Below are 25,853 nucleotides of genomic sequence, written 5' to 3'. Positions count from 1 at the left end.
AAAAAGTACATATATTATCTACTTTAAAAAATAAATACAAATAATCTAAGAAAATATGTACAAAAAGTATGTGTAGCTTGCTAACATTTGTGGCTTAAATAGAGAGACACACAAACATATACAGAGAACACACATACATTTGCTCAAAAATGCATAAAATGTATCTGAAAGACTATTCAAGAATCTGATAATATTAACTGCCACAAAGAATGAGAACTGGGTACTGAGAGAACAAGGGTAAGGACAGTTCACTGTATATTATTTGGTAATTTTAAAATATTGAAAACAAATGATCTTCAGAGAAAAAGATTCAATTAAAAATTTTAATTTACTTAATGGATTGATTATCTCTATGAAATCTTTACAAGTAGCATAAGTCATTTTCATAATTTTTCATGAAAAAGAAGAAAACAAATAATTGAGCTGGCATAGAAGGAAACTAATGTACAACTGATTCCTTCTCCAGGAAAAAAAGTTACTGAATTCCCAATGAAGAGACAAAAACTACTTTGAATAATGAAATTCTACCCTCTCCTGTCAATATGACACATTTAGATCCAGAAGAATCAAACAAGTAGAAATTTATCCTAAGAAAATAATTTTAAAGGATTTTTTTCAAACTTATTTTCAAAACATGGTATTTGAAGCCTTGTTCATAATAGTAAAAAAGTATAAAACAGTTTAGAAGTGGAATGACTAAATCAACTGTGCCACAGTCCCAAAAGAGAAGAAACATACAACTACTGCAATGAAGCTTCTAGGAACAAAGAAAAATGCTCATGAAATAAAAGTGGACTTTTAAAAAGCAAACAATACATGCACAAACTGTGCATATGCTGTAAGGATGATTATAAAAATGCACATAAATAATTGTTATAAAAATGTACATAGAGATAAGCAGGAAAGGAAAATTATATGGGAAATTGTGAGAATAAAGGTAAGATTTTTCTATCTACATTTCCTAAAATATTGTGGTTTTAGTCATAAATAACATGGGTAGATTCTGCGTGTCTGAACTTTCTGATGTGCTTTTAAAATGGGAAAAAAATGCAAGCGACTTTGCTAGGTAATATCTTATCCATCAAATTGGCAAAAATTAATTTTGGTGACACAGTGTTAATATAGTTGTTTAGTCACTAGGTTGTGTTCGATTCTTCTGCAATCCCACAGACTACCTCTCCAGGCTCCTCTGTCCATGGCACTTTCCAGGTAAGAATACTGGAGTGAGTTGCCATCTCCTTCTCCAGGGGATCTTCCTGACCCAGGGATCAAACCCATGTCTCCTGCATTGGCAGGAGGATTCTGTTAATGAGTTATAGACACTTTATACACAACTGGTTGAAAAGGAAATTAGCACAACTTTCCAGGGGCTTTTGGCCCAATCAAAATGTTATATGCTTACAGCTTTTAATTCTGTAATCCCTCTGGTAGGAATCTACCATATGTTTGCAGCTGTAAAAAGCACACCAAGATTTATATTTAAAGGTATTTATTGGACCTTATTTGAATTGTAAAACTGGAAACAATCTATATCAATGAGGGGCTATTTAGAAAAATTTAGGTACATCAATATAACTGAATACAATACAGCTATTAAAATTGAGGTTGGAACTGAAAGAGGAAATGTTTGAGTGACAGACTTTATATCTTGATTATGGTGGTGGTTACAAAAATGAAGCAGTGGGAAGGAACTTTTTGGAGGGACAAATGTTATATATATATATATATATATATATATAAATGTTATATATCTTGATCGTGCATATGTTATCGTGCATATATTTGTTAAAATTCATAGAACTGTACACCTAAACAGGGTATAAACCTGATTTCTAAAATCTTAAGCAGAAAAGCAAGGTGTAATTTAGCTCCATTTGTAAAGAAGAAAACATAATAGTTCAGGGAGAAGAAATGGTATGGGTTTAAGAAGCAATTTACTCTTTTATACTGATTGAAATTTCCAACATGTGCTTTTATTACTTTGTATAACGGCAACTGCTTCTATTCAAAACTCAAGGGACTGACTGACACCAGTTAGCACCTGTGTTTGCCAGTACAGAACTAACCAGTGCCTGGGGTCCCAGGGAGATACACTTCAGAGCCTCAGTGGGAATGCAAGGTTTCATTGAAAGCTTTTGGACTTGGTATGACTGAATTAAGTTCAAAGATATTAAAGGTTTTGTGACCTGGCATGCCATATATAAAAACTTAACCTTATATAAATTATTATCTCATGGAAAAATGACTTGAGTCCCAAACACAAGGCTTATCAATTTCAACCATTATCCCTACAGAACGCCTTTACAATAATTTTTATCATTTCAAAGATCCAGAATTTCAGGACAGAATCATTCAAAGTGCTTTGTTATCCGCAAACATGGAAATTTCAAGAATGCAGTATTTTTAATGCTAAAGCAATTAATACATCCACATGACAACTTTTTATTGGCCTAGTGACCTAGATATTTTAGTAGTAAAAACATCTTGCTAATGGCTCAAGATTTTAGGACTAAAAACTTCTTGACAATGAAAGACCAAGTATTTTTTAAAGTGACATTTAAATGTTTCAGGTTTAGGCTCATAACTCTCAACACCGCCAGACCTGCCCCATACACTATAAAGGAACAGTGTGCAGACTTGTAGGGGACTGTAATAAACACATACAATCATCATTAGGATGGCAGAGCTTTAAGAACCCAGTGATGCAGGCACATGGCTGCCAAATAAAAACTCTAGAATCCCTGAGAAAGGTGAGAAGTGTCTTGGTTGTAGTAGCAGTAGTAGTGTTAGTCGCTCAGCCATATCCAACTTTTTGCAACCACACAGACTGTAGCCCACCAGCCTTCTCTGCTCGGGACTTCTCCAGGCCAGAATACTGGGGCAGGTAGCCATTCCCTTCTCCAGGGTATCTTCCTGACCCAGGGATTGAACTCAGGTCTCCCGCATTATAGTTGAGACACCAAGGAAGCCCAGCTTGGCTGTATTTGACAGCAACTAGAAATGGGGGCTGTGTTTGAAGAAAGATTTCAATATTGATACTTGGAGGTACAACTGCCAAATTCTAATATATCCCAGTTGCAACTGATCAAATGAAATATAAGACTGTCATGATAAATCTGCATGTGAGACTCCTTTTGAATGCTTATACTTAAGAATTTAACCTGCACTGTTCAACATAGTAGCTATTAGCCACATGTGGCTATTTAAATGTTTTAATTTAGATTAAAAATTAGGTCCCTCAGTCACACTACCAACATTTCAAGTGCTCAACAGCCCCATGCGACTAATGACTAGCATATTGGAAGCATAAATATAGAATATTTCCATCATCACAAGAAGTCCTATTGGACAACACTGATTTAGACTGTAATCAGTCATTTAAAAAAAATTTCCTTCTTAAATCTCCATAACTACATTATTTTTATTTACTATCTAAGTTATAAAATGAACAGCAACAACAAAAAATTATCTTCAATCAATACTTGAGCTAGTGAAGACCTGCAAAGTTATAAAGTCTTGTACAAGTTTTACAAGAGAAAACTGAGGCCTATTTGGGTTAGTCCACTGACCACTGGTAGCCAGGACTGCCTCCTTCCCATTTCCAATCTTCCCTTCACCTCACTAAAACATCCAAATAAAGGGGCAAAGAGTTTCTACTGTTTATCAAATTTTGCTTGCACAAATGTAACTGAGGAGGGTGCAGAAGGAAAACTTGTAAATACCTTTCCATCTTGAAAATATGAAAAGAATTTAGCGGTGAAACCTAAACACCAAAATAAGAATTACTTTTAACTGAGAAGTAATCACACTGACCTTGAAGAGCAAGGTCCTGTTAAATCTGGCAACCATGACCCAACTCCACCCAAAGAAATTCCAAATTAATCTAATCATACTGGGTTACTCTCAGAACTTAAGTTTTGAGGGCAGTGAGTTCTGCATCATTTCTTGGGTAGCTAAACAATCCTTCCAGATCCTCGCTAAATGAATAGTGACAGAATTAGCATCTCTGGAACACAGGTGGCATTTGCTTTGTGGGTTAACCAGTGTCTGACATCCAGAATTGTTTAGCTTATTACTTCATAATACTTGTTTGCAAAAAGCAACCATTAATTGTGATTAGAATTTATACTGAATGGGGAGATTAACAATAATTTTACTTACTCCACCTGATTATTCTTTCACACATTCATCTATTTTTCACTTGTTCACTAATTCAAAATAAAGGTGCTCAACAGTACTTACTGGGCTCCTACTACGGGTGCTCAATCTCTAAAGCAAGTGATCTGCACACGAAACAGAACTGAACTCTGGGGAAGTATCTGTGGAACCACAAAGTTCAGGTACAAAAACTTTCAAGAAAGCTAATGCTTAAAAAAGTTTTCTGAATATAGACAGAAATTAAGGCAGCAAAAACTAATACAGGTTTTTTAGAGATAGCTGTCCACAAAACAAACAAAAAACCTTTTAAAATAAATGTTACATAACTATCTTGAAATAAGGTGCAGAATGCAGGAAAAAAAGTTTTTCCTAATGATAAAATGTTTAGATGTTTTTTTTTAAAGGCTATCCTAGAAATATAATGCAGAGACTCCTTAATAAATCCTAAAATTTTAGGAATAACAGGATAGATGTCCTTAGCTATGTGGTGAACAGCTCTAGGCTTATTTTTGTAGAAACTGGAGCCTTCCTGTTTATTAATAATTTCCTATCCCAGAATCATAAAGTATAGTGCAGTGAAGGCTGCTGCTGCTGCTGCTGCTAAGTCACTTCAGTCGTGTCCGACTCTGTGCAGCCCCATAGACGGCAGCCCACCAGGCTCCCCGTCCCTGGGATTCTCCAGGCAAGAACACTGGAGTGGGTTGCCATTCCCTTCTCCAATGCATGAAAGTGAAAAGTGAAAGTGAAGTCGCTCAGTCGTCTCCGACTCTTAGCGACCCCTTGGACTGCAGCCTCCCAGGCTCCTCCGTCCATGGGATTTTCCAGGCAAGAGTACTGGAGTGGGGTGCCACTGCCTTCTCCGGCAGTGAAGGCCAGAAGCCAACAAAGGAACAAGGTCTGTTTTGGATCTTCCCTTCCCAGAGGTTCCCTGGCCTCTGTGAAACTGTATGTGAACTTAGTGCCCCTGTGCATTTTTCAAGAACCTCATCTCTCCTCCACAGCCTCACCAGACCCTAAGGGACCTATTAGCCCACATGGGTAAACAGCCCTGCCTTAAGACAGAGCATATGTCCCAAGGCTTGGTGAACAGTCTGAAAAGCAAGATACAGAATTTTATTTGAAGGTCAGAAATAGTGTCCATTTTCCCATTTTATTTTTCCTGGATCAGATCATTATATGAACAAATCTTAAAGTTTTCTTTCATACATAGCTTACAAAAAGCACCAAGATTTTCTAATACAGGAAGGAAAAAAGCAAACAAAATTCAAGTACCACTTTGTACAACATTAACAGTTGAAGAACTGCTATTCAAGAAAGTGTGTCAAACATTAACAACAAACTCAAGCTACTTTCAGCCACAAGAACAGAAAATATAACAGATTAGTTTAAGGCAAAGGGAATGTGTAGCCATGGTCCATAGCTAGACATTTCAGCAGATCAGCAGAATTAAGAATTTTAAAAATTAAGGAACATTAAGTTACCTGTACATTGGTCAATGAATATGCAATTTATTAGCACTTTTACCTTCCTTTTTTGTAGAATGATTTTAAACTTGATCCAACACTGAACATCAATTGAGAGTAATTACTCTCTTTGTCATTTAAATCCAGAAAGGTACGTTAGTAAAAAGAACTATAAAATTAAATGGAAAGTAAATTTTGGAAAGTGTACACCTCTAGGCAGTGCTTACACAAAGCATTTTCTAAGCAACAACCGTGCACAGAATCATGGGTGAAGGGTTTCTTTGGTCAAATAGCTGGGCAATGCTGAATTTTAAAAATTGACAAGTTTCTTTCCATGTCTGAGGGCCTTACAAGGCTTTCAATGTATATTACACATCTGTAGGTGAGAATGTGACTGTGAGTCTTTCTTCCTCAGAATACTTCCAAGTCCCTCCAAAGACCAATCTGCAAAATTCTGACATGCTAGCTGAAATGATGAATGTAAATTCAGGTCAGTAGACAGTTTTGGAGCAGGAGAGGAACAAGTAAAAGGCCCTTTAACCGTATCTGTAATGTGTACTTCTTTTTAAAATTCATAAATATGTAAGCCAAAAGGTAAGGGTTTGACAGAGCTGAGTGGTAACACAGAAGTGTTTATCAGGTTATAAAACACTATGGAAGATATAGTGTCAGAAGAGCATCGAGTATACAAACAGAAAAACTCATATGGAATAAGAAGTAGATACATCATAAATTTGCCAACCTTCTACTTAACTTACATATTTAATTTCCATATGCAAGGAAAATGGTTTCTGTACATTTGTACCATATGTTTATATAGTACTGACAAAAGCTGACCTAAAAGAAATTGTCAAGTACATTAAAAATTGAAATCAAACATACATAAGATTAATGCCATGTTACTTCTGGCAAAATGAAGGAAAAAAAAAGAATATATGACTAAGTGCATAATTTAAGTTCAATTAAAAATTTAAAGTACTCAAAAAATACAAGGCTATTTTGGAGAATATTTATCAAAGAAGATTAAAGGGAAGGAATGCAACAACCAAATGTTCTTTCAGCCTCATTGCTGATATACTCCCCCATTGATGACTGTTAACAATAAATATTACAAAGCACTTTAGCCATTTATTTGTCCAAGATGGGAGACAACCGGTGTCTCACACAGCGCAGAAACCAGCAGCGAAGTCCTTTATTAGAAAGGGTACACTGGTGTGTGTGTGTGTGTGTGTCTGTGTGTAATTAGCTAGTCAAAGGTTCTCTAGTAAACATTTCTATGCACATAAATAATTCAATAGTAATATACAGATAGTACAATATTCTTTTAAATGGTCAAGAAAAAAGCATATAGTCATTGCTTGAAAAATTAGAAAGAAAAGGCAAAAAAAGAAAAAAAAAATTTTTAAAGAATCAATAGGACTACCAGAAAGAGCAGTCCTATGCAACATTAATAATAAAGCTATTAGTGCCAGAAGATACCTTGGCCAAGAACGAAGAGAACTCCTAACTGAAGCTCCTACTAAAGAAGAAAAAACAAAACCATTTACAATGATACTTTTGGGTACTTCAAAGGTAAGCTTTCCTTCTGAAAACAGGTAAAACTATGATTCACCCAGCTGGACATATTAAAGAGACCATTTTTTTAAGTTGAAAGTTTAGATAGATAAAAGCAACACATAATCCAGGTCAAAGTACAGTTTATTAACCCCAGGGCAATCATAGCCATGCACAGTATCAACTGTACTCCGAATCTCTTGAGTTTAGCCAGAATCTTTTTGGGAACATTTGTACACTTTTGGTAAATGTGGTTCCCTATATAATTCTGCCATCTACTACTACCCATGCCTTGGAAGAAAGGAAGGTAACAATGGCAAAGTTAAAGAAATTTATCTAGATCAGAGCAAAAATACTGCTGGGGTAAGTGTATATCATATGATTCCCTGCAGGTTGTGTAATTTCTAACTATAACTAAGAATTTTTTCTACAAAAGAAATTCAGATACAGCCGTACATTCCAATTGGATCTTGATCATCATTTTCATTTCTATTTCAAAGCAGAAAAAAGATAATGGAGAAAACCTCAACTGGAAGCTTGGTCATGTTACCTAGTTTCCATCATAATGAAAACATATTCTAATAAAATATCCATTAGTTCATGGTGATATAAATAAGAGGAGGAGAGCAGCTGAATCACGCACATGAAAATTCCAAACAACTTAGGTTTACCCTCAAGGATGTGGAGCGTAATTCCCAATTCTTTAGGTGTGGGCTGTGCTTCATGACTTCCTTTCAAAGAGAACTGTATGGAGGAGGGGGAAAGAAGTCGCCTTACACTGGAAAACTCACAGACACTGCTTCAACATGGTGATCAAAGTCAACATTAAGTCATGCTGACAGTATACACCTCATATTCTGATGTGACAGAAGTGCCACTTTACCTCTGTGATCTTCCTCCCCAAATTCCAGAACACCACACCAAAATCAGTCATGAGAAAAATATCAGATAAATCCCAATTGAGGGCCATTCCACAACTACCGTAAAACTTCTCATCAAAACACTGGCAGCAAAAAGACACAGAAACAGTTTTTTTAGTGATAAAATGGGGGGGGGGGGGGGGGGGCCACAGGGCAGGGGGAGAGCTTGGAATCCAGAATTCTGTATCTAGCCAAAGACTCACTATAAATGAAGACATATAATAAATTTTCAGAATTTCACTCATAGATCTCAGAAATTAAAAAAAAAATAACTATTCCAGAAATGTGGAAACCAAGTAATGCTTATTAGGAAATGTGAAAATCCAAAACAGCTCAAATTAAATGTAACATATTATAAAGAACACCATAATCTCCTCATGAAGGTGTTTAAAATTTGCTAACTTGTACTTTGTTGAATGAATGATGAAAAGCCCAAAGTTCAAAATCAAACAAAACAAAAGAGTGTTCTTGGGGAAAACAACAGATCAATGTTTTATTTTGCCTCCCTCTCTGAGCAGTGTCAAGAGTGAATCATACAGATTCTCAACTTCATGTACAATCTACTATATAAACTTCCCTCTGGAAGAAATAATCAAGAGATAAAATGAGATTTGTCCAAGAGGCCCACAGGTACAGTGTCAGAACAGTTTTATTTGGAATCAAGGATATATTAAATATAATTTATGTAGGTACTATGTTTAGTGTTCATGTGCTATACAACGGTTAATAGTAAAAAGATTTGTAGTAAACCATCTGTTTAAACCTCAGATGTCATTTACCAGTTCTGGCCTTATATAATTTACATAACCTTGCTAAACCTTAATATTTTCATGTGTAAAATGGATTACTCAATTATTGGGGGCAGTTTCAAGAATGAAACGAAATGTATGAAGCACTTAGTACCATGCCTCGCACACATTTTGAATAGTCAAATTATAAAAATTCTTATCTTGATCCAATCTCTGCCTGGAAAAAGCTCACCACAAGGACAGAGATTTCCATGTAGAGCTAGTTGTTCAGCAAGAGCTGTCACTACCATGGGCAGAGTATGGGAAAGCAGAAAATGGTTCCATTTGAAAGTACTTCCCAAAAGTCAGACTTCTTAAGATTTTGCTAAATTTCAGTCTTCAAATAACCCATGAGTTCTAATTACCAATACCCAACCTAAGTATTAGACTTGATCTAATGCCATTATTCTCTCAGAACTGGAAGACCTACAAAATTGAAGTCATCATTGCCTTTATTATATTATTTTGACTGTATTTTAATTAACTAAGAAAAACAGGTAATACTTTTGACTACAGATAACAAAATAAGTAAAATTATGTACCCAAGCTCCTTCCTAAATTACTTTTACAAAATTTACAGCGGATGTACTTATTCCAAGACTGTCACTGACCACAAACTTTATGAAAATGTCAAAAAACTTCAACATAAATGTTGACATGCTCCAAAAATAGATGGGTTCAGTGATGAATAAGCCAGAGCAGAAAACAAAACCCATAATACATAATGGGCCGCTGGGGCCTAAAAAAAAAAAGGCTCTAGGCTCTGGGATAGCTCAGTGACAAAGGCTGTGATGCTATAATGAGGGTAACTACAGAACTCTCTATACAGCAACTTGTCCAGGCCTCTCCTCCTGCCTTCCCATTTATATATAACAGCTGCATTCACCTAAAGCCAGACAATGGCTTTCTAAACAAAGCAAAAGGTAGTCTGGGAAGAAATCCCAGACAGGACTTAAAGTTGGAGAGGAAAGCACAAAGCTTGTGCCAATGCCACACTATGACCCCGGAGAGAGGAAAAAAGAAAGGAGAAGTGAAAAGGAAAGAAAGGGGAGGGGAGATTAGATAGGAGAGGAGGAGGAAAGGGGAGGGGGAAGAGCAGAGGTCCACCCAACCCAGAGTGAAATAAGCTGAGTACTCCATCTCAGAATACAACACACTTACGCTGGCAACTGTGCTAGTTGCCTGTTTACTCCAAGATTATTCTTCCCATTCAGAGTGTGGCACGCACAGACACAGAGTCTATGGTGAGGTCTACTATGGACAGAGGAGTGTTTTGGGCAAGTCGACATACTCAACTGCAAAAGAAATAAAAGACTGCAACTTATACTAACCAACATAAATTTTCATTCAAATATTTGGCCAACCAAGGATCACTGGACATTTGCGAAAAATCAAACAGGAAGAAAGACCAGGAAAAGAAACAAACTTAAGTGATTCTAGGGAAAACAAACAGGAAGAACAGAACCAATCAAACTAAACACACATATACACACACCTCAATTACTATGCGAAGAGTTTTAAAGGGTACATGCATTTCAAATAAACAACAAAACAGACTACCATTAAAAGTGGAAACACCAGAGAACCAACAGGAGGTCCTGGAAACTAACCATGCAGTGGATAAAATAAAAACTTCACCAGAAGGGTAGAGTATAAGATTGGGCATGAATGAAGATCGTATTCTGGAAGATAAAACAGAAGAAATCCCCCAATTCTTAGAGCAAAGGACAGAAACAGAAAATATGAAAGAAAAGGTAATACAAGGTAGATAGCTCCAAGAGGTGAACACTGAGATCCCGAAGACAGAAGAGATAATGGGAAATGATAATTAAAGAAAGACAAAAACGGTTTGAATGGAATAAAGATTTGAGATTGCACATCGAAGTGAGCGAAAGAAATGAAATTTAAATTAAAAAAGAAAAAAGTCCACAGAGAAAAAGAGATGATTTAAAAAACATTCAGAAGGGAAAGCCAGGTTACATACAAAATAAAGAGAACTGGAATAGTATACGACTTCTCATCAGCAGAACTGAGAGAAGGCAGTGGAGGCCTTTAAAATTCTGAGGGAAAAGGATTTCAAATTCACAATTCGAAACCCAAACCATGAGTCAAGTATGACTGCAAATTACAGACCTCTCCAGACATAAGAAATTTGGTATTAACCTCTCAAGCACTGTTTGAAGGTGGTGAGCAGAGTGTATCTTTAACTAAACTGGGAGGCAGTGAGTGGACTTAATAAGGAAAGGCAAAAAAATCCCAGTGTGTCTGCCGTCGCAGGCACAGAAGACAGTCAGTCCAAATTAGAGCAAGAAGTCAGAGAACCAGGTGAAAAGTATCTTCAAAAGCAAAGACAAAACATTTACTGTCACCGCAGAATTTAAAAACTTCCTATGATAAAAGCTTTTAGTGCCATTAAGAAAGAAAATTAGAAATTTTAAGAAAACCTAAATTATGACATTATTTTAACAGTTTATAAGACAATGGTTAAGAAAACAGACTCTCACTTGATCTTGACATTCAAGTAGGACAACTTTTAACTGCCACAGTTTATTATAAATCTGATAACACTATTTGTTTCTGAGATCAGTAGGATCATTCATAGTCACAATTCTACTTATTGGTTTCTTTTTATTTTTTTTAGAATGTTCAGTAGTTATAAATCCTTGGCAGTGTTTTTTTTTTAAGTATTCATTTTTAAATAAAGACAGATAAAAGAAAAAAGATAGATTTCCTTAGGTAACAAATTGGTGAGTGAAAGAATGTATAAAGGTGATGGCCCCCCAAAATAAAGAACTAAGAATGTTTAAAGCTATACGAGAAACTATCAAAGCAACCATAATTCATAACAAAGGCATGACTGGCGGTGTCAGTACTTGAAATTCACCTTTCATGATAGGAAGCAAACAGGTACTGTGTCACACAGATATACCAAGAAATGTACTATTTTAAATTCTGATGGTAACCACAGGAATAAACAGTTTAAAAGGACTGTCCAAATTCCATCACTCTATGGGGCTGGAGAAAATTTTACATGTACATTTTATTTATAAATTTTTAAAATAAGCTTAGGAACTACCCTGGTAGTCCACTGGTTAAGATTCTGAGTTCCCACTACAGGGTGAGTGAGTTTTATCCTTGGTCAGGGAACTAATTAAGAAACCACCTGTCTCGAGGCACGGTAAAAAAGAACTCCCAAAACAAACGTAAATAAAATAAGCTTACATTTTTAAATGGTAGAAATTTTCTAAAGTTAAGCCTACAGAATCTATAATTTTTGGCTGGACCATAATAACATTGTTAATCACTAATGACTCCAGGATGGTGAGGAAATCTCAGAAGTATCTTTCCAAAGAAAGTTTGAATGTTCATACTCTGATCCATTAAGTTTACTGTTAGGATTCTATCATAAAGGAAAATTTACGTAAGTGGGAACAACCATAAAGGTACAGGAAGCTTGGTGCACAACTATGTGAAAACTTCTTGCAATTCCTAAATGTCTATCAATGATAATGGTGAAATAAGCTATGAGAGATACATGCTATGAAATGTTATAGAGCAGTTACCTGAGAAGACTGGAATAGTAACAACATGAAAAGATGATCATGATATACTGTGTTGTGAGGAAAGCAAATAGCCAAACAGTACATGTAGTATAGTCTCATTTTAGTAGGTTTTCTTCAACGACTTTTTATATATGCATAAGAGTTGCAGAAACATTCACACCAAATTATGAATGAAATAGTGATTACCTCTCAAGGTGAGGAGAGATAAGACACTGACTTTTTATTTCTAAGTGCTTGAACTTTTTATGAACCTTTATTACCTTTGTAAAAGGTGGAAAATTCTAGAGAAAAGTTTCAAAATTAATCCCACCCAGTTCTTTCCTTACCATTCCACCCCTCCCTTCCCACAACACTGAGGTATCACAGATCTCAGCCTTCCATGTGGCACAGGGTGGGAATGTGTGAATCCAGACATTACAATTCTCTCCAAAGCTCACCTCCATGTGTTACACAGAATATACTTGTTGCCATGCATGACTGATGAAAAAAATGCATCTTAATGTTGCATGTGGTCTTCAGCCTGGTTGGTTAGGGAATGGTGCTGTGAACGAAGCCAAGGTTGCAAATGATATCCACATGTAGGTTCAGTAAGTGTTATGAAGTCAGCCTGAATTTGTATTCATCATTTGTAATCTTTCTGGTGACAGGACAAGATGTGGAAAAGTCAACATAAACCCATTTTAACTACTGAGGACATCTCTTAAAAGGTAAATACTGATAGTGGGCTCCAGTCTCTTGATTGTATTTTGAACACATTTGTGTATATGCACAACCACAGTTTATGGATTTCTTTGCCAGTCAACCACACTAAGTCGTGTCATCAGTGTTTCCCAGAGAGAAAATGTTGGTTAGCAGGTATCTGCAGCAACACTGCCTGTCTGTCCTCTATGGGACCAGTGTGATGGTGAAGAGTGTGGGACCACGCAGTTCTCAAGTTTCTGGTATTTAATTCTCAGCTTCAGCCATCACACCAAACACAAATAAAAGTAATGTGGCAGAATGAAGGTTTCTCAACCTTACTGTGCTTGAAGAATGACTTTTCATTTACTACTAATTTTCAGAAAATGCAAAAATAAAAGCAGAAAATCAAAGACTAAAGAAAAACAGAATAAGGACTTATAATGTGACCACATTGCTACTTATATAAACATCTCTAAAACTGGAGAATGTGATTTCGATCTAAAGTAAAACGTCTATTTAAAATGCTCAAATAACTCACACCACAGAGATGTATCATTTTTTTGGCCTTTATATTTTTTTCAAGATATTATAAACCTAGCAGTAATAAGGTTGGGAAAAAATATTCTGCTGTATCTATGGAATATCTCAGTATATTTTATATATTCACCAAATATAAATTTACCTAGCCAGAACTCAAAAAACCAGCTAGTGATTCGTGTCTGAGTCTTTGCAACCCCATGGACTATACAGTCCATGGAATTCTCTAGGCCAGAATACTGGAGTGGGTAGCTGGTCCCTTCTCCGGGTGATCTTCCCAACCCAGAGATCAAACCCAGGTCTCCCACATTGCAGGAGGATTCTTTACGAGCTGAGCCACCAGAGAAGCCCAAGGATACTGGAGTAGATGCGTAGCCTATCCCTTCTCCAGGGGATCTTGCTGACCCAGGAATCGAACCAGGGTCTCCTGCATTGCAGGCGGATTCTTTTATCAGCTTAGCTACCAGGGAAGCCCAGTGATTCTCAGGAAGGATTCAAATGTAGTACCTATCCAAAACCCAAACAAGCAACCAAAAAAAGGGAAAGAACAGGACTTTGGAGACAGTGCATGGGGAATAATGGGAGTGAACAACTGCTAAGGTAGTGCTGTGGTTCTAAGATGACAGCGGAAATAAAGGATGAGGACTTATATAAATGAAGCTTCAAAAAATAAGTCATACTTCCATTTCAGTAGAATGTTATTTATTTAAATATGGCTTACAATACAATTAATTGTATCAATGACACTTCTAAACCTAAGAATCACTACCAAAATAGGATAATCTTATATAACCCATCCCATTTCTTGATCTAGTAATCGCCTCATAAACAAACGCTTTATAATATCTTTCCTAATCAATTTTAACCTCCTCGTAAACCAAATTAACTTAAATGTGACGTTCTTTACATCCTCCATGCTTTTCCCACCTTTCCTAGTACATGCATGATCTAAGCGACAAACATTTGTGTCAAGCCTACAACATGAGAAGTGCCTTCCGTGTGCTTCTGGGACCCTCACAACAACCCTGTGAGGTAGGTGTCATCAGCCCCACTTGACGGAGGAGGAAACGCATACAGAAGAGACTGACTTGCCCAGCTGCAGAGCTGGGATTCAAAGCCACACCTGCTGCTCTCAAGTGAGTAATGTTTAAGGTACTCTGGAGGAAAAACAAAGACTGCCCAAGTAGAAACTGCAACTGTACCCAGAATTTTGGAACAGCTAGAAGGAGGTTCAGTAACATTAATGATTTCTTCTTCCTTGTCCCTTAACCACTGGAAATAGCAATTACACTATATTCTCCTATATTTTAAAGGTAACAATACACAAACCAGAGAATTTACCCCTCTGTTTTTTATAGAAAAAAATTACATTACAAATAAGATTTGCACACATCATTGACTATGAAAAGACATAGTATACTTGTACTATTCTGGTACTTCTGGTAGGTGGATAGCTACAAAGAAAACATAAATGCAAATCTACTGGTTACAGTAAATAACAGGAAGAGTCAATTTTGTGGGGATCATGAAAGTGGGATGCTGCCCAGATAAATTATAAAACCTTTAAATCAAGGTTACTTTAAATCAAGAGAACATATCATAAACCTTTGTGCCTAAATTACAAGGAGATATATTCTGGCATCTACATGTAACTTACACACAGATTAAAAATGGTACCATAGTAAGTTCCCTATCAATCTTGAAATCTGATAACTCTGGAATACTCTTTCCCATGCAAAAATATTTACTGTACTTATTAAATAAAATCTAAATAATAGTTCATTATAGAGTGTTTAAAACCACAATTAAACACATTTTTTTTAAACTCATTTTTTGATGTTTAATGGTCTTTAAGAAAAAACCTTATTTTGAAAAGTTATCATCCTTAGCTTGGTCCAGATCAACCATATTTTTTATGCTTCTACTGCTCTACTAAAAGCATCAAGATGTCAAAAGTTTTGCGATCTAAATTCTTTCTTAAAGGTTTTTCAAAGCTAGCATGAAGATTTTAATGACAAAATGTGATTATATTCTTCGTATCTACAGGAAAATTCTATACACCAATGGCAGAACTAGTAATATCACATGAAGAGACTAGTTTACCTACAATGTGTCTTGTCTAATGGAGCTAAACATTTTGAATTCTCTTATCATGTAACACTATCCAAATGTGCTCTATACTTTTAATAGTCTTAATTACAAATCTAACTTTTCCAGTATTAAAACTTACTAAGCTGTTACCAAATGATAAATGTGTTACCAAATGATTCAGTGTTAAGGCAAATACTCACAGTTTATTATTCAAGGTAAAATACAACAGAAAAAGCATATTCTGCAGTTTCCTAGGAGGCAAATTTTGTTCTGAAGACCTTCAGATTTTAAAAAGATTATCTCCAGACTTGCATGAGCAAATGTTCTAAAGTATCTGGTTTTAAAAGTTACCACTTTTAAAATTACAAACCTGTAAGAACTACCTCATGAATCAGGGGGATACTTTTTTATGCACTATAATAATGCAGTGCTTACAGGGAACTCAAATAGGGACTCTCTAACCATCTAGAACTGTGGATGGGGAGGGAGATGGGGGCGAGGTTCAGGACGGAGGGGACATGGGTGTACCTATGGCTGATTCTTGTTGAAGTTTAACAGAAAACAATAAAATTCTATAAAGCAATTATCCTTCAATTAAAAAATATAATTTAAAAAAAGACTTGGAAGAGGAAAGAAAAATAATGCAGTGCTTACTTTAGAATATATATGAAGATATTAAAATAGATGCTTTTAAACCAAAAATCTCCAGCTATCACTTGTATTGCTCATGAAAACAGAAATGAATAAATGAATAAATATAAAAAGAGGTTCATATAGTTTTCTTTTCAGTGACCTTCGATGAATATGACTAGAGTGGAGTTATGAAAAACATGGTCCTTTTATTTTTGCCTTGAGAGTTCATAAAGAATTTTACAATTATTGTAATTATTAATTGTAAGGTTCTAAACAGTGTTAAGTCTTAAAAACCTTTACAATCCCTTTGATGTATATGGCTATGTATTAACACAGACAATATAGAAAATAGACAGTTGACTCTTCCCAGATGTAAAGAAAGAACTCCTAAAGTACAAAAAACTAATCCTGAGACACTAAATTTAGTAGAGTAAACCCTTAGGATCCCCAGAGAGATTAATAAAAGTTTATTCATTTTATTTCTTAAAATGAACATGTTTTTACCCACTACAGGTATCCCCTGCTTTTCCAAAGTTCACTTTACAGCACTTCACTTTTATGAAAGACCTACATTAGTACAGGCATACCTCAGAAATGTTGTGGGTTTGGTTCTAGAACACCACAATAAAGCAAACTACATGAACCTCTGGTCTCCCAGTGCTTACGCTCACACACACTGTGGTCTATTAAGTGTATAAGAGCAGTGTACCTAAAAACACAGTGTACATACCTTAATTAAAAACTGATGCTGTTGGAAAACAGCATGATAGGGCCTGTGCAACACAGGGTTAGAAACAGACCCTCAACTTGTGAAAAACGCTAACAGAAGGAAATCCAAAGAGGATTTCTGCTTTTACAAAAAAGGCAAAAGCATTCAAGTTTCGCAGCAAAGCCAATATAGAAGAGTGGTCTCCCTGAACAACAGCAGTGGTGCCATCAAGCTCCTTCCTTAGGAACTACACTCAGCACCTCTGCATCAAGCCATGGTAGCTGAGCACTGCAACTGTGAGCATCCATGCTTTGTCTCGATTTATTCTGTACATCTGTTCATAAGCTGTGTCCTACTTTAGGATAGTGGGGGAAACCTATGACTACTTATAACCAGCTGAAAACTGGCAAGCTTCCCAGTTGCTGTCTTATAAAAATATCCCTGTCAATATCACCGCAGCTTGTTCAAGTGACAGACCCAATATGTCACTGCTATTAAATCTTGGCCTCCCCCAGCTGGTTCCTACATAATGAAAGGCCACTTGGACTTAAAAGCTATGGAGGGCGGGAGGCAGGGGGCGGTGGGGCAGAGCAGTCACTTCCTCTGAGAACTAATCTGATGCCCACAACTAAGCCTCAGTGTTACTACAAACTGCTCTGACAATTACAGCTAAACCATTCTGTTCTGTTGGACAATCTCACTAAACATCTATATTAAATTAAGTCATTCTGAGATCATCATGAGGTGAGACAAAAATAAGGTCCTGCACAAACCACAAAATACCAAACATCTTTCTTATGCTAAAAGAGTGACAGCCCTCACATCCTTTAACCCTCGTCCTAATGATCCAGTCCAAAGTCTATAATATAATCTTTATAAGATCCTCTTATTCCCTAATGCCTATGTTCTTTGCCGTGACGAGTAATAAATACAACTTGTTAAACTACAGGTATGTTTCTGGTGGTCTCTGACTGCAGGTATACTTGTCAATTCTAATTGCAGAATAAAAACAGACTAAGTCTTCTAGGGTTACAAAATGACTCTAAAACATGGCTTATTAATACTCATTTCATTAATCACAAGGAAAGTCACTTTGGATGATTTTGGTGTAAGATTTCTTCCATTTTGCTTTTAATGTCAAAACCATGCTAAAATGTGTTGAAGAATTCAGACAAAAAGCATTACCACCAGTCATACTGAGAAGGCATAGGAGAAACCCGTCTAGCCAAGCTGATTAGGAGAACGAACAGGAGTTTAACAAGAGTCATTTCAAGTGGAGGCATGCGCAAGTACATCCAGATTCAAAAGTAGTTTAAAACCAAGGATCCCACAGAAATACACAGCAATAATAAAACCAAAGGTATATAAGGAAAAGGTGAAAGAAAATAACTCTTGCTTGCCTTTTTTTAAACAACAGTGCTCATCATAACTACTGGGAAAATCTGGATAACAGGTTAGCTATGAGAAGAAAATGAAGATTTTAATATGTACTTTCTCAACTGAAAGATTTTTTAAAATGTGCGAAAAACTCTCACTTCACAGCTGAATGTTATTTTCGCAAGAATTAATCTGCCAACTTAGAATAAACAAGCTTCTATAATAGAAACAAATCTACTACAAACACTAAAATGAGGATTCTGTCAAAAAATATTTTAAAGTTAATCTATTCGTAACTATATGTTTAACACAAAAGTTGAAAACTATTAAGTCTTAAAGAACCTGAAGATAATAATAATAAAAAAGAAGTTTCTGGATCAAAGAAAAAAACAGAAAATATCTTTTAATTTGTCAACTATAAAATCTTTTCAAAAAAAAAAAAAAGCCCTATATACCAAAACAAAAAAAAAAAAATCACCCATTACTTACTTTCCAGATAAAACTGGAAGATTATTGTGTCTAGGGTTGTGGACAGAGGTAAATGCACGCAGTTCCCTAAGTGTCTACTGTGTCCTTCCTGGCCACAGAAGACATGTCAGGAACTTCAGTCTTGAGATCTCAAACATGAAAGTCACTGTCATCAAAGGCACATCATTCCTTAGGAACATGCACCGTGTGGGCATTATGGTTGAGAAAAAACACTTTCACCACCACTGCCCTCTATCTGTGTGCTACATACGTTAAAATCTGATTTCCCTTGTCGGATTTACTTTTTCCAAGGCATGAAAACCCAGTTATTCAACAAGCAGGACAAGCAATGATTTAAACTTATTTGATGGGATCCTGCAGTTAAAAAACACAACTTCTATATATCAATAAAAAAATGTTCAAAAGCATGTAATGCCAGTGTAACTTACAGTAGGAAAAGGAAACTTGTGGACTCCCTAGGAAAAGGAAACACATGGTAAATGAGTCCACAATGTTTAGGGAATATTGGTAAATATGCATGTTACATTTTATTTAGTTTTATATCCTTTCACCAACATTTGTACCAGAGTATTAGAAGTAATCCAAGAAGGCTGACTGTTCCACTAAATCCAACCTCCTCTGTAAATCTCTTCTAAATTTAATTCTTTCAAGAAATGTGGATTACTCACCCATTGGATTTTAACACATTTATTCAAATGTGACTGTAAAATGATGATGAAGGAAACATCACAATACTGACTACTATTCTTTTTACAGTCTAGACCTTAACAACAGTGCCAAGCCTTGTCTCTTTCAATTATCACAGTCTTTGGCGAGCCTCCACCAGGACTGAAATTCTCCTCAAACATAGTGAGTCTTTTAATACCACAGGCTTCAATCTCTAATATCCAATTCCCAAAATCAAAACTGTGTCATCATCTTATTTGTTCATGGTGGGAGGACAGAAAATTTTCCTTTTTAAAAATGTGGTGCAAAATATAAAGGAATAAACTACATTTAAAACACCTAATTGAAAAGGTTATTTATAGTAACATTTATATAACATTTAATGATGTTTCTGCTAGAATTTAATAACCCAAATAACTTGCCTAGCATATACTCTTGAATATTGTTTTAATAAACCTTTTATTTTTACCCAGAACACCACTGGTGATTTATATTTATATGATATATTAAAACATTAAATCTGTAAAACTAAAAATAATCCTCAAAAATTAGATTGATAATAAGCCACTTGAAAACTATGTAAATCAAGTAGTTTCCATAAATCTCTGAGAACTAAATAAAATGACCTGATTTGACCATCACAAAAAATATGTAAAATGTTAAAAACACCAAACTTTTGGTTGAAGTATTTCAAAACATTCAGGGCCTACTATCCAGCATTAGTGGCTCAGTCATGTCTGACTTTTTGCAACCCATGAACTGTAGCCTACCAGACTCCTTGTTCCATGGGATTTTCCAGGCAAGAATACTGGAATGGGTTGCCATTTCCTTCTTCAGGGGATCTTCCCAAACCAGGGATCAAAATCAAACTCCCACACTGTGGACAGACTCTTTACCGTCTGAGTCACTAGGGAAGGCCCACAGTACAGGCATTAACTGGGAGAGAACACCACAGGGCCTACAGAGAACATTACAAGTGAGCACCGTACTATACGACCCCAAGAGAGAAGCAGGATTTACATTGACAAATCATGGAACTCACAAAGCTCTTTAACTTCTAATATGTCCTATGACATCATCCTGTTTGCTCACTTTACCAGCTGGGCCCGTATCTATCTGCTCCACCATGTGTGAAGACTTCGCTCCTACCCAGCAACCAAGCCTTACCCAGCCAGTCTGCTGTCACCTGCCAAGCTGGACAGGACAGGGACAGAGCATGATCAGGAAGCCCAAGCAGATGACACGAGGTTTCTGTATTTAAGTTTTGTCTACTGTGACAAAAAAATATGTGGAATATTCTTTCCCCAAGACTTCTAACTTACTGCTGGTCACATTACTCATTAAAGATGACCAAAAAATAACATTTTACTAGGGCTATCACTAGCTTGCCCAACTTTATTACATTGCTAAGTGGAGTCTGAAGTTTAAAATCATGATCAATCTGGTAAATACATAAAAAACCTGTCCTTTCCCCAGAGAAAAATAAATGCTGTCTTGATGAAGCTGTCTTTAGACACCAATTACCACAGTCTACTGCAATGTGATAAACTGTGAAGACTGAATAACTTCAGTTATTTTTCAGTTATTCAGCACTCTGAACTGGTTCACCATGGGACTAGGCCAATTTACAAAATATCTGAAGAAATAAAAGAACTAGGGAAATGTTGAAAATGCGGCTTAAATGTCAAGATCATGCCGTGTATCAGCAGAAGAATCCAGCACGCATCTTGAACAGTGAGTAGTCATTAGATACTCAATTCATCTAACAAAACAGAAGCTTGAAGTGTTTCCATGTGTTCGTGCTCAGTCGCATCTGACTCTTTGCAATGCCACAGACTGTACCTCACCAGGCTCCTCTGTCCATGGGATTCTTCTGGAAATAATACTGAAGTGGGTTGCTATTTCCTCCTCCAGGGGATCTTCCTTGACCCAGGGGTTGAACCTGAGTCTTCTGTGTCTCCTTCACTGGCAGGCAGATTCTTTACCATTGAGCCCCCTGGGACTCCCTTAAATGTTTCCATAGGAGATCCTAAAAAACCCAATTCTAAGTGCTGAGTTTTTTATACCTGAAAACATTAGAAAATCACGACAACTGTGTTTAAACAAGTACTCCTATTTACGAATGACCTGTAAATAAAACCTGTACTACTGAAACACCAATGACAATGGTTGAAAAACATTTAACAAGAAAAGTAAAATACACTTCTGAAACAGCCATTTTTGTCCTTAACTAGGCAGAGCTAGGGAAACAGGTTCTGAAATTAGCTTTGAAGCTTGACAGCATTCACTGAACACTTGTTATGGCACTAGTTAAGTGCTTCCTCTGAATTAACCCATTTACTTCTCACAGCTTAGTAAGGTCAGCACTATTATTAATCCCCATTATACACACGAGGACATACCAAAGCAATGTGACTCACACAGCTGCTAACAGCTAAAACTGTGACCAACATTCAGATTCCAGAGCCTGTGATTGTGGTACTACACAATACTATCTCTTTATAAACTAAGTTTTGTTATGTAATAGGAAACTAGTAAATAAAAAATTAGTAAAAATGAAAAACTAGTAAAATCAGAAAAATTAAAAAGACATTTTCAAAAGGCTACAGAAACAAATCAAGGAAAGGAAATTAAGAAAGCTGTACAAGAGAAGGTGAGATAACAGAAACCACAAATTGACAAAATAAATAGTGGGGAAAAAGGAAAAATAATTTAATGAAAATATCTTTGACAGTCTAAACTACTTAATAAAAGGCTTAGGGGGAAAAGTAGAATGAAGGAATCATTAGAATGCTGAAAATACTCTGTATCCTGATCTAAGAGGTGATTAGAGATGAATGTTTAAGTATGTAAAACTAACTCACACTGTAAACTTAAGATTTGTATACTTTACTGTATACACGTATGTATAATGATTTGAAAGTATAAATACATACCCTACCCATTTTAACCCTTGATAATGAATGTATCCACACGCTTGACTTTCAGGCTTTTGGGTCTGCCTTAAAACAAGAAACTACAGGAACAGACAATCTAATCCAGGTTAAATATTTTCAAATAGAACCATCCACCTGAAAAAGCAGTGCCTTCTAAAATCTCCCTAACAGCTGGCGAAGCTAACCATGGCAAAATCTCAGCAAAGGAAAGCCTAATAGGTTACATAATAACCCATTATCTTATCTTTCTAAAAAAAAAAAAAATTCCATAATTAACTCCAAATATAAAGTCCTAGGGCTTCCCAGCTGACACTACCGGTAAAGAAACAGCCTGCCAATGCAGGAGCCGTAAGAGAGCCAAGTTCAGTCCCTGGGGGGTGGGAGGATTCCCTGGAGGAGGGCATGGCAACCCACTCCAGTACACTTGCCCGGAGAGTCCTATGGACACAGGGGCCTAGCAGGTGGCAAAGGGTCCTTAGGGCTGCAGAGCTGGACACTTCTGAAGTGACTTAGCACACATGATGATGTCCTAATTTTCTCCCTATCCCTGTTATTCTAGAGCTATATACAATAAATCCAATCCTACTCCCATACAAGCCTTTAAATATTTGAAGATGACAAAACTTTTTCTTCAGATTCTCTTATCCAAGTTGAATACTAAACTTCCCTGTACCTTTCCTCATGATTTCCAGATCCTTCTCCATTCTAATCATCTCCCATGATAGCTATGCCCCATCACCTGGGAAATCCCTTGGACAGAGAAGCCTAGTGGGCTCCAGTCCATGGGGTCACAAAAAAGTTGCACACGACTTAAGAGACTAAACACACAGACACACACACACACACACACACACACACACACACACACACACACGTATCATTCTGAAACATCCATTTTTTACAAGTGAGGGATGGCATGACACCTCAAGAATTCACACTTATCAGCTAAAACCCATGGTTATTTTTATATGAACTCTCATATACCAATCTAGTAAACTCCAGAATTGAGACAGAAAACCTAAATACAGAACTTTACATTTATCTCTATTTAAGATCTTATACAATAATTTTCTATTCACTAAATTTAACATGACACTATCTTCTGAATATGGTAAGATTCAAGAGATTCTCTCCAGAGGAGAATTTCTGCTTATAGTTGTGAATCACCTGTTAACTTGCAAAAGTCATCTTTAATAAAACATATTAAAAAGGAGAGAGGCCAAGTAAAGGATCTTATAGCAATTTCTGCAAACATGCCTCACAGATAACAAACATCCAATGAACTTTTTTGGAGATACCAGTCAGTCATGCAGCTATAACGCCACGATCTACCATGACCTACAGATTAATTCAAAAGACTGACTACGGTTTGAAACAATTCCTTTATCTCCCCCTCTGGTAATTCTCTAACACTAGGGTTGTTTTAGCATGACCTATTTCTATTCTAAACCACTGGTTTTCAATGGAAACAGTAATGTCCCTTAACGAGCATTCTGTAAAGACTTTTCTTCTCAGAGTCTGTTTGGATTTGCACTGGTGCCTTTTTTTAAAAAGTTTTATATGTATGGGTTATTATCAATAAATTTCATTTCAGAAGAGTAAGAGTTAAAACTATTTATTTTTAGAAAGCAATCAGTAGGGTTTATAGGACTGAGACCACCCACTCTCACCTTTGGAGACTCCTGGTAAGACAAATCACTTGTGTTTCACGTAAGGAGGTCCTGCTGCAGATAAAACACTGAGCTCCAGCTGTGGAGTCGCTTGGGTCTCCTTAGCACTCTCTGTGCTTCCCCGGTGGCTCAGCTGGTAGAGAATCCGCCTGCCATGCAGGAGACCCTGGTTTGCTTCCTGGGTCAGGACGATCTGCTGGACAAGGGATAGGCTACCCGCTCCAGGATTCTTGGGCTTCCCTTGTGGCTTGGGAATTACCTGGTAAAGAATCCACCTGCAATGCGGGAGACCTGGGTTTGATCCCTGGGTTGGGAGGATCCCCTGGAGAAGCGAAAGGCTACCCTCTCCAGTATTACGGCCTAGAGAATTCCATGGCCTGTGTACATGGGGTCGCAGAGAGTCAGACACGACTGAGCAACTTTCACTTTAGTACTCTTTGGTCTGCATTCATGCTGATTTCCCTCAGTATCTCCTAACTGTTTTAACGTGCCAGAATACTTATAATTCAAACAGCAGCAACTCAGCCGCTTTTCAAGTTGCATAACCTAACCTGGATCTCTACACGGCTCCTGGTCAGAACTGCAGAGGCACGCACAGTCAGGGCAGGGTTGCGCCCACGCGGCGCTGCACACTGGCAGAGAAGCTCTACCAGCCCCTGCAAAAAGGCGCCTTGTGGTTGCTGGGCCCTTCTTGGGGCTCCCTGGAAACCAATTCAACAGTTAAAAACATCAAATTAAAGTGGATACACCTCACTGGGATAATGCAAGTAACGTGACATTCTAGAACCAGGCTAAGAAGGTCAAGTTCTCTCAGAGAGAACTGTATTAGAATATATTCACTAGAAAAGAAAAAAAAAAAAGAAGCCTCAGCAGATTGACTTTGAGTCATAATAGTGTGTTTTGGACAAATTAAGATTATTTTATGATACAATCTGTTAAAAAAAGGATAAATGACCAAGAAACTACCATTTCTTCCTTTAAATAGAAATTCTTAGTCTCTTATAACTAAACAGATCATAGCACTGTAGGTGCTTCTTAGAAATTCCCAACATCTTGATTTAAATCAAATTTTAAGATGGCTTTCAGATATACAATAAAAGTGAGTAAAGGAAGAAAGCGACTATGAAAAAATATGATTTGGTACTTAACCTCCTTCACTGGCAAACAACTTACTTGTGGTGATACCATATTTTAATTGTACCATATTTTAATTATATTTTTATTAAAGGATCTACCCACTGAAAATGAAGATGCCAAAAGCATATTATACCTTTACTTTCATCAGCTCTTTCCAATGTTCTGAATTTTAATTTTAAAAACTATAAAAATCTTGGTTAGCCGAGCTCTAAAGGGCAACTAATTCACCAGCAAACAGAAACTTAAGCCTCACTCAAACTGAAGCACACAATTACAGAATATTTACTAAATGCAAAGATAAAAACTGACTGCCTAGATGACAAGTCATAGTGATTTGTTGCTGTCAAAAAATTGGAATCTTTATACACAAAAGAATGTCTGGAAATTACTCTTGACTCTTAGTTAAAACACAGAATGAGAAAAAAAAAAACAAAAAAAAACACACAGAATGACTGTAACAGTGTGCAGCCCTGCATCCCAA

The 25,853-nt window shown here is 36.5% G+C and overlaps 1 protein-coding gene across 7 annotated transcripts in view; it reads right to left on the bottom strand.

The window, feature by feature from the left end:
• Window positions 1-25,853, bottom strand: part of WDR33 (WD repeat domain 33) — a 119,174-nt gene that overhangs the window by 22,661 nt on the left and 70,660 nt on the right. Inside the window, exon 8 of one of the 7 annotated variants that reach the window (XM_061135476.1) lies at window positions 5,885-6,087. The exons of 5 other annotated variants lie outside the window; for them this stretch is intronic. In XM_061135476.1, the coding sequence (XP_060991459.1) occupies window positions 5,990-6,087 (98 nt within the window). In that variant the 3' untranslated portion in view covers window positions 5,885-5,989. Of the gene's footprint in view, window positions 1-5,884; window positions 6,088-19,634; window positions 24,511-25,853 lie in introns of those variants that run through there. One more of the 7 variants, XM_061135477.1, reaches the window with a different exon arrangement.

Source organism: Dama dama, chromosome 33 (assembly GCF_033118175.1).
Source record: "Dama dama isolate Ldn47 chromosome 33, ASM3311817v1, whole genome shotgun sequence".
Lineage (NCBI taxonomy): Eukaryota > Metazoa > Chordata > Mammalia > Artiodactyla > Cervidae > Dama > Dama dama.
The sequence above is the reverse complement of the archived record's forward strand: the minus strand, read 5'-3'. Positions and strand labels throughout refer to the sequence as shown.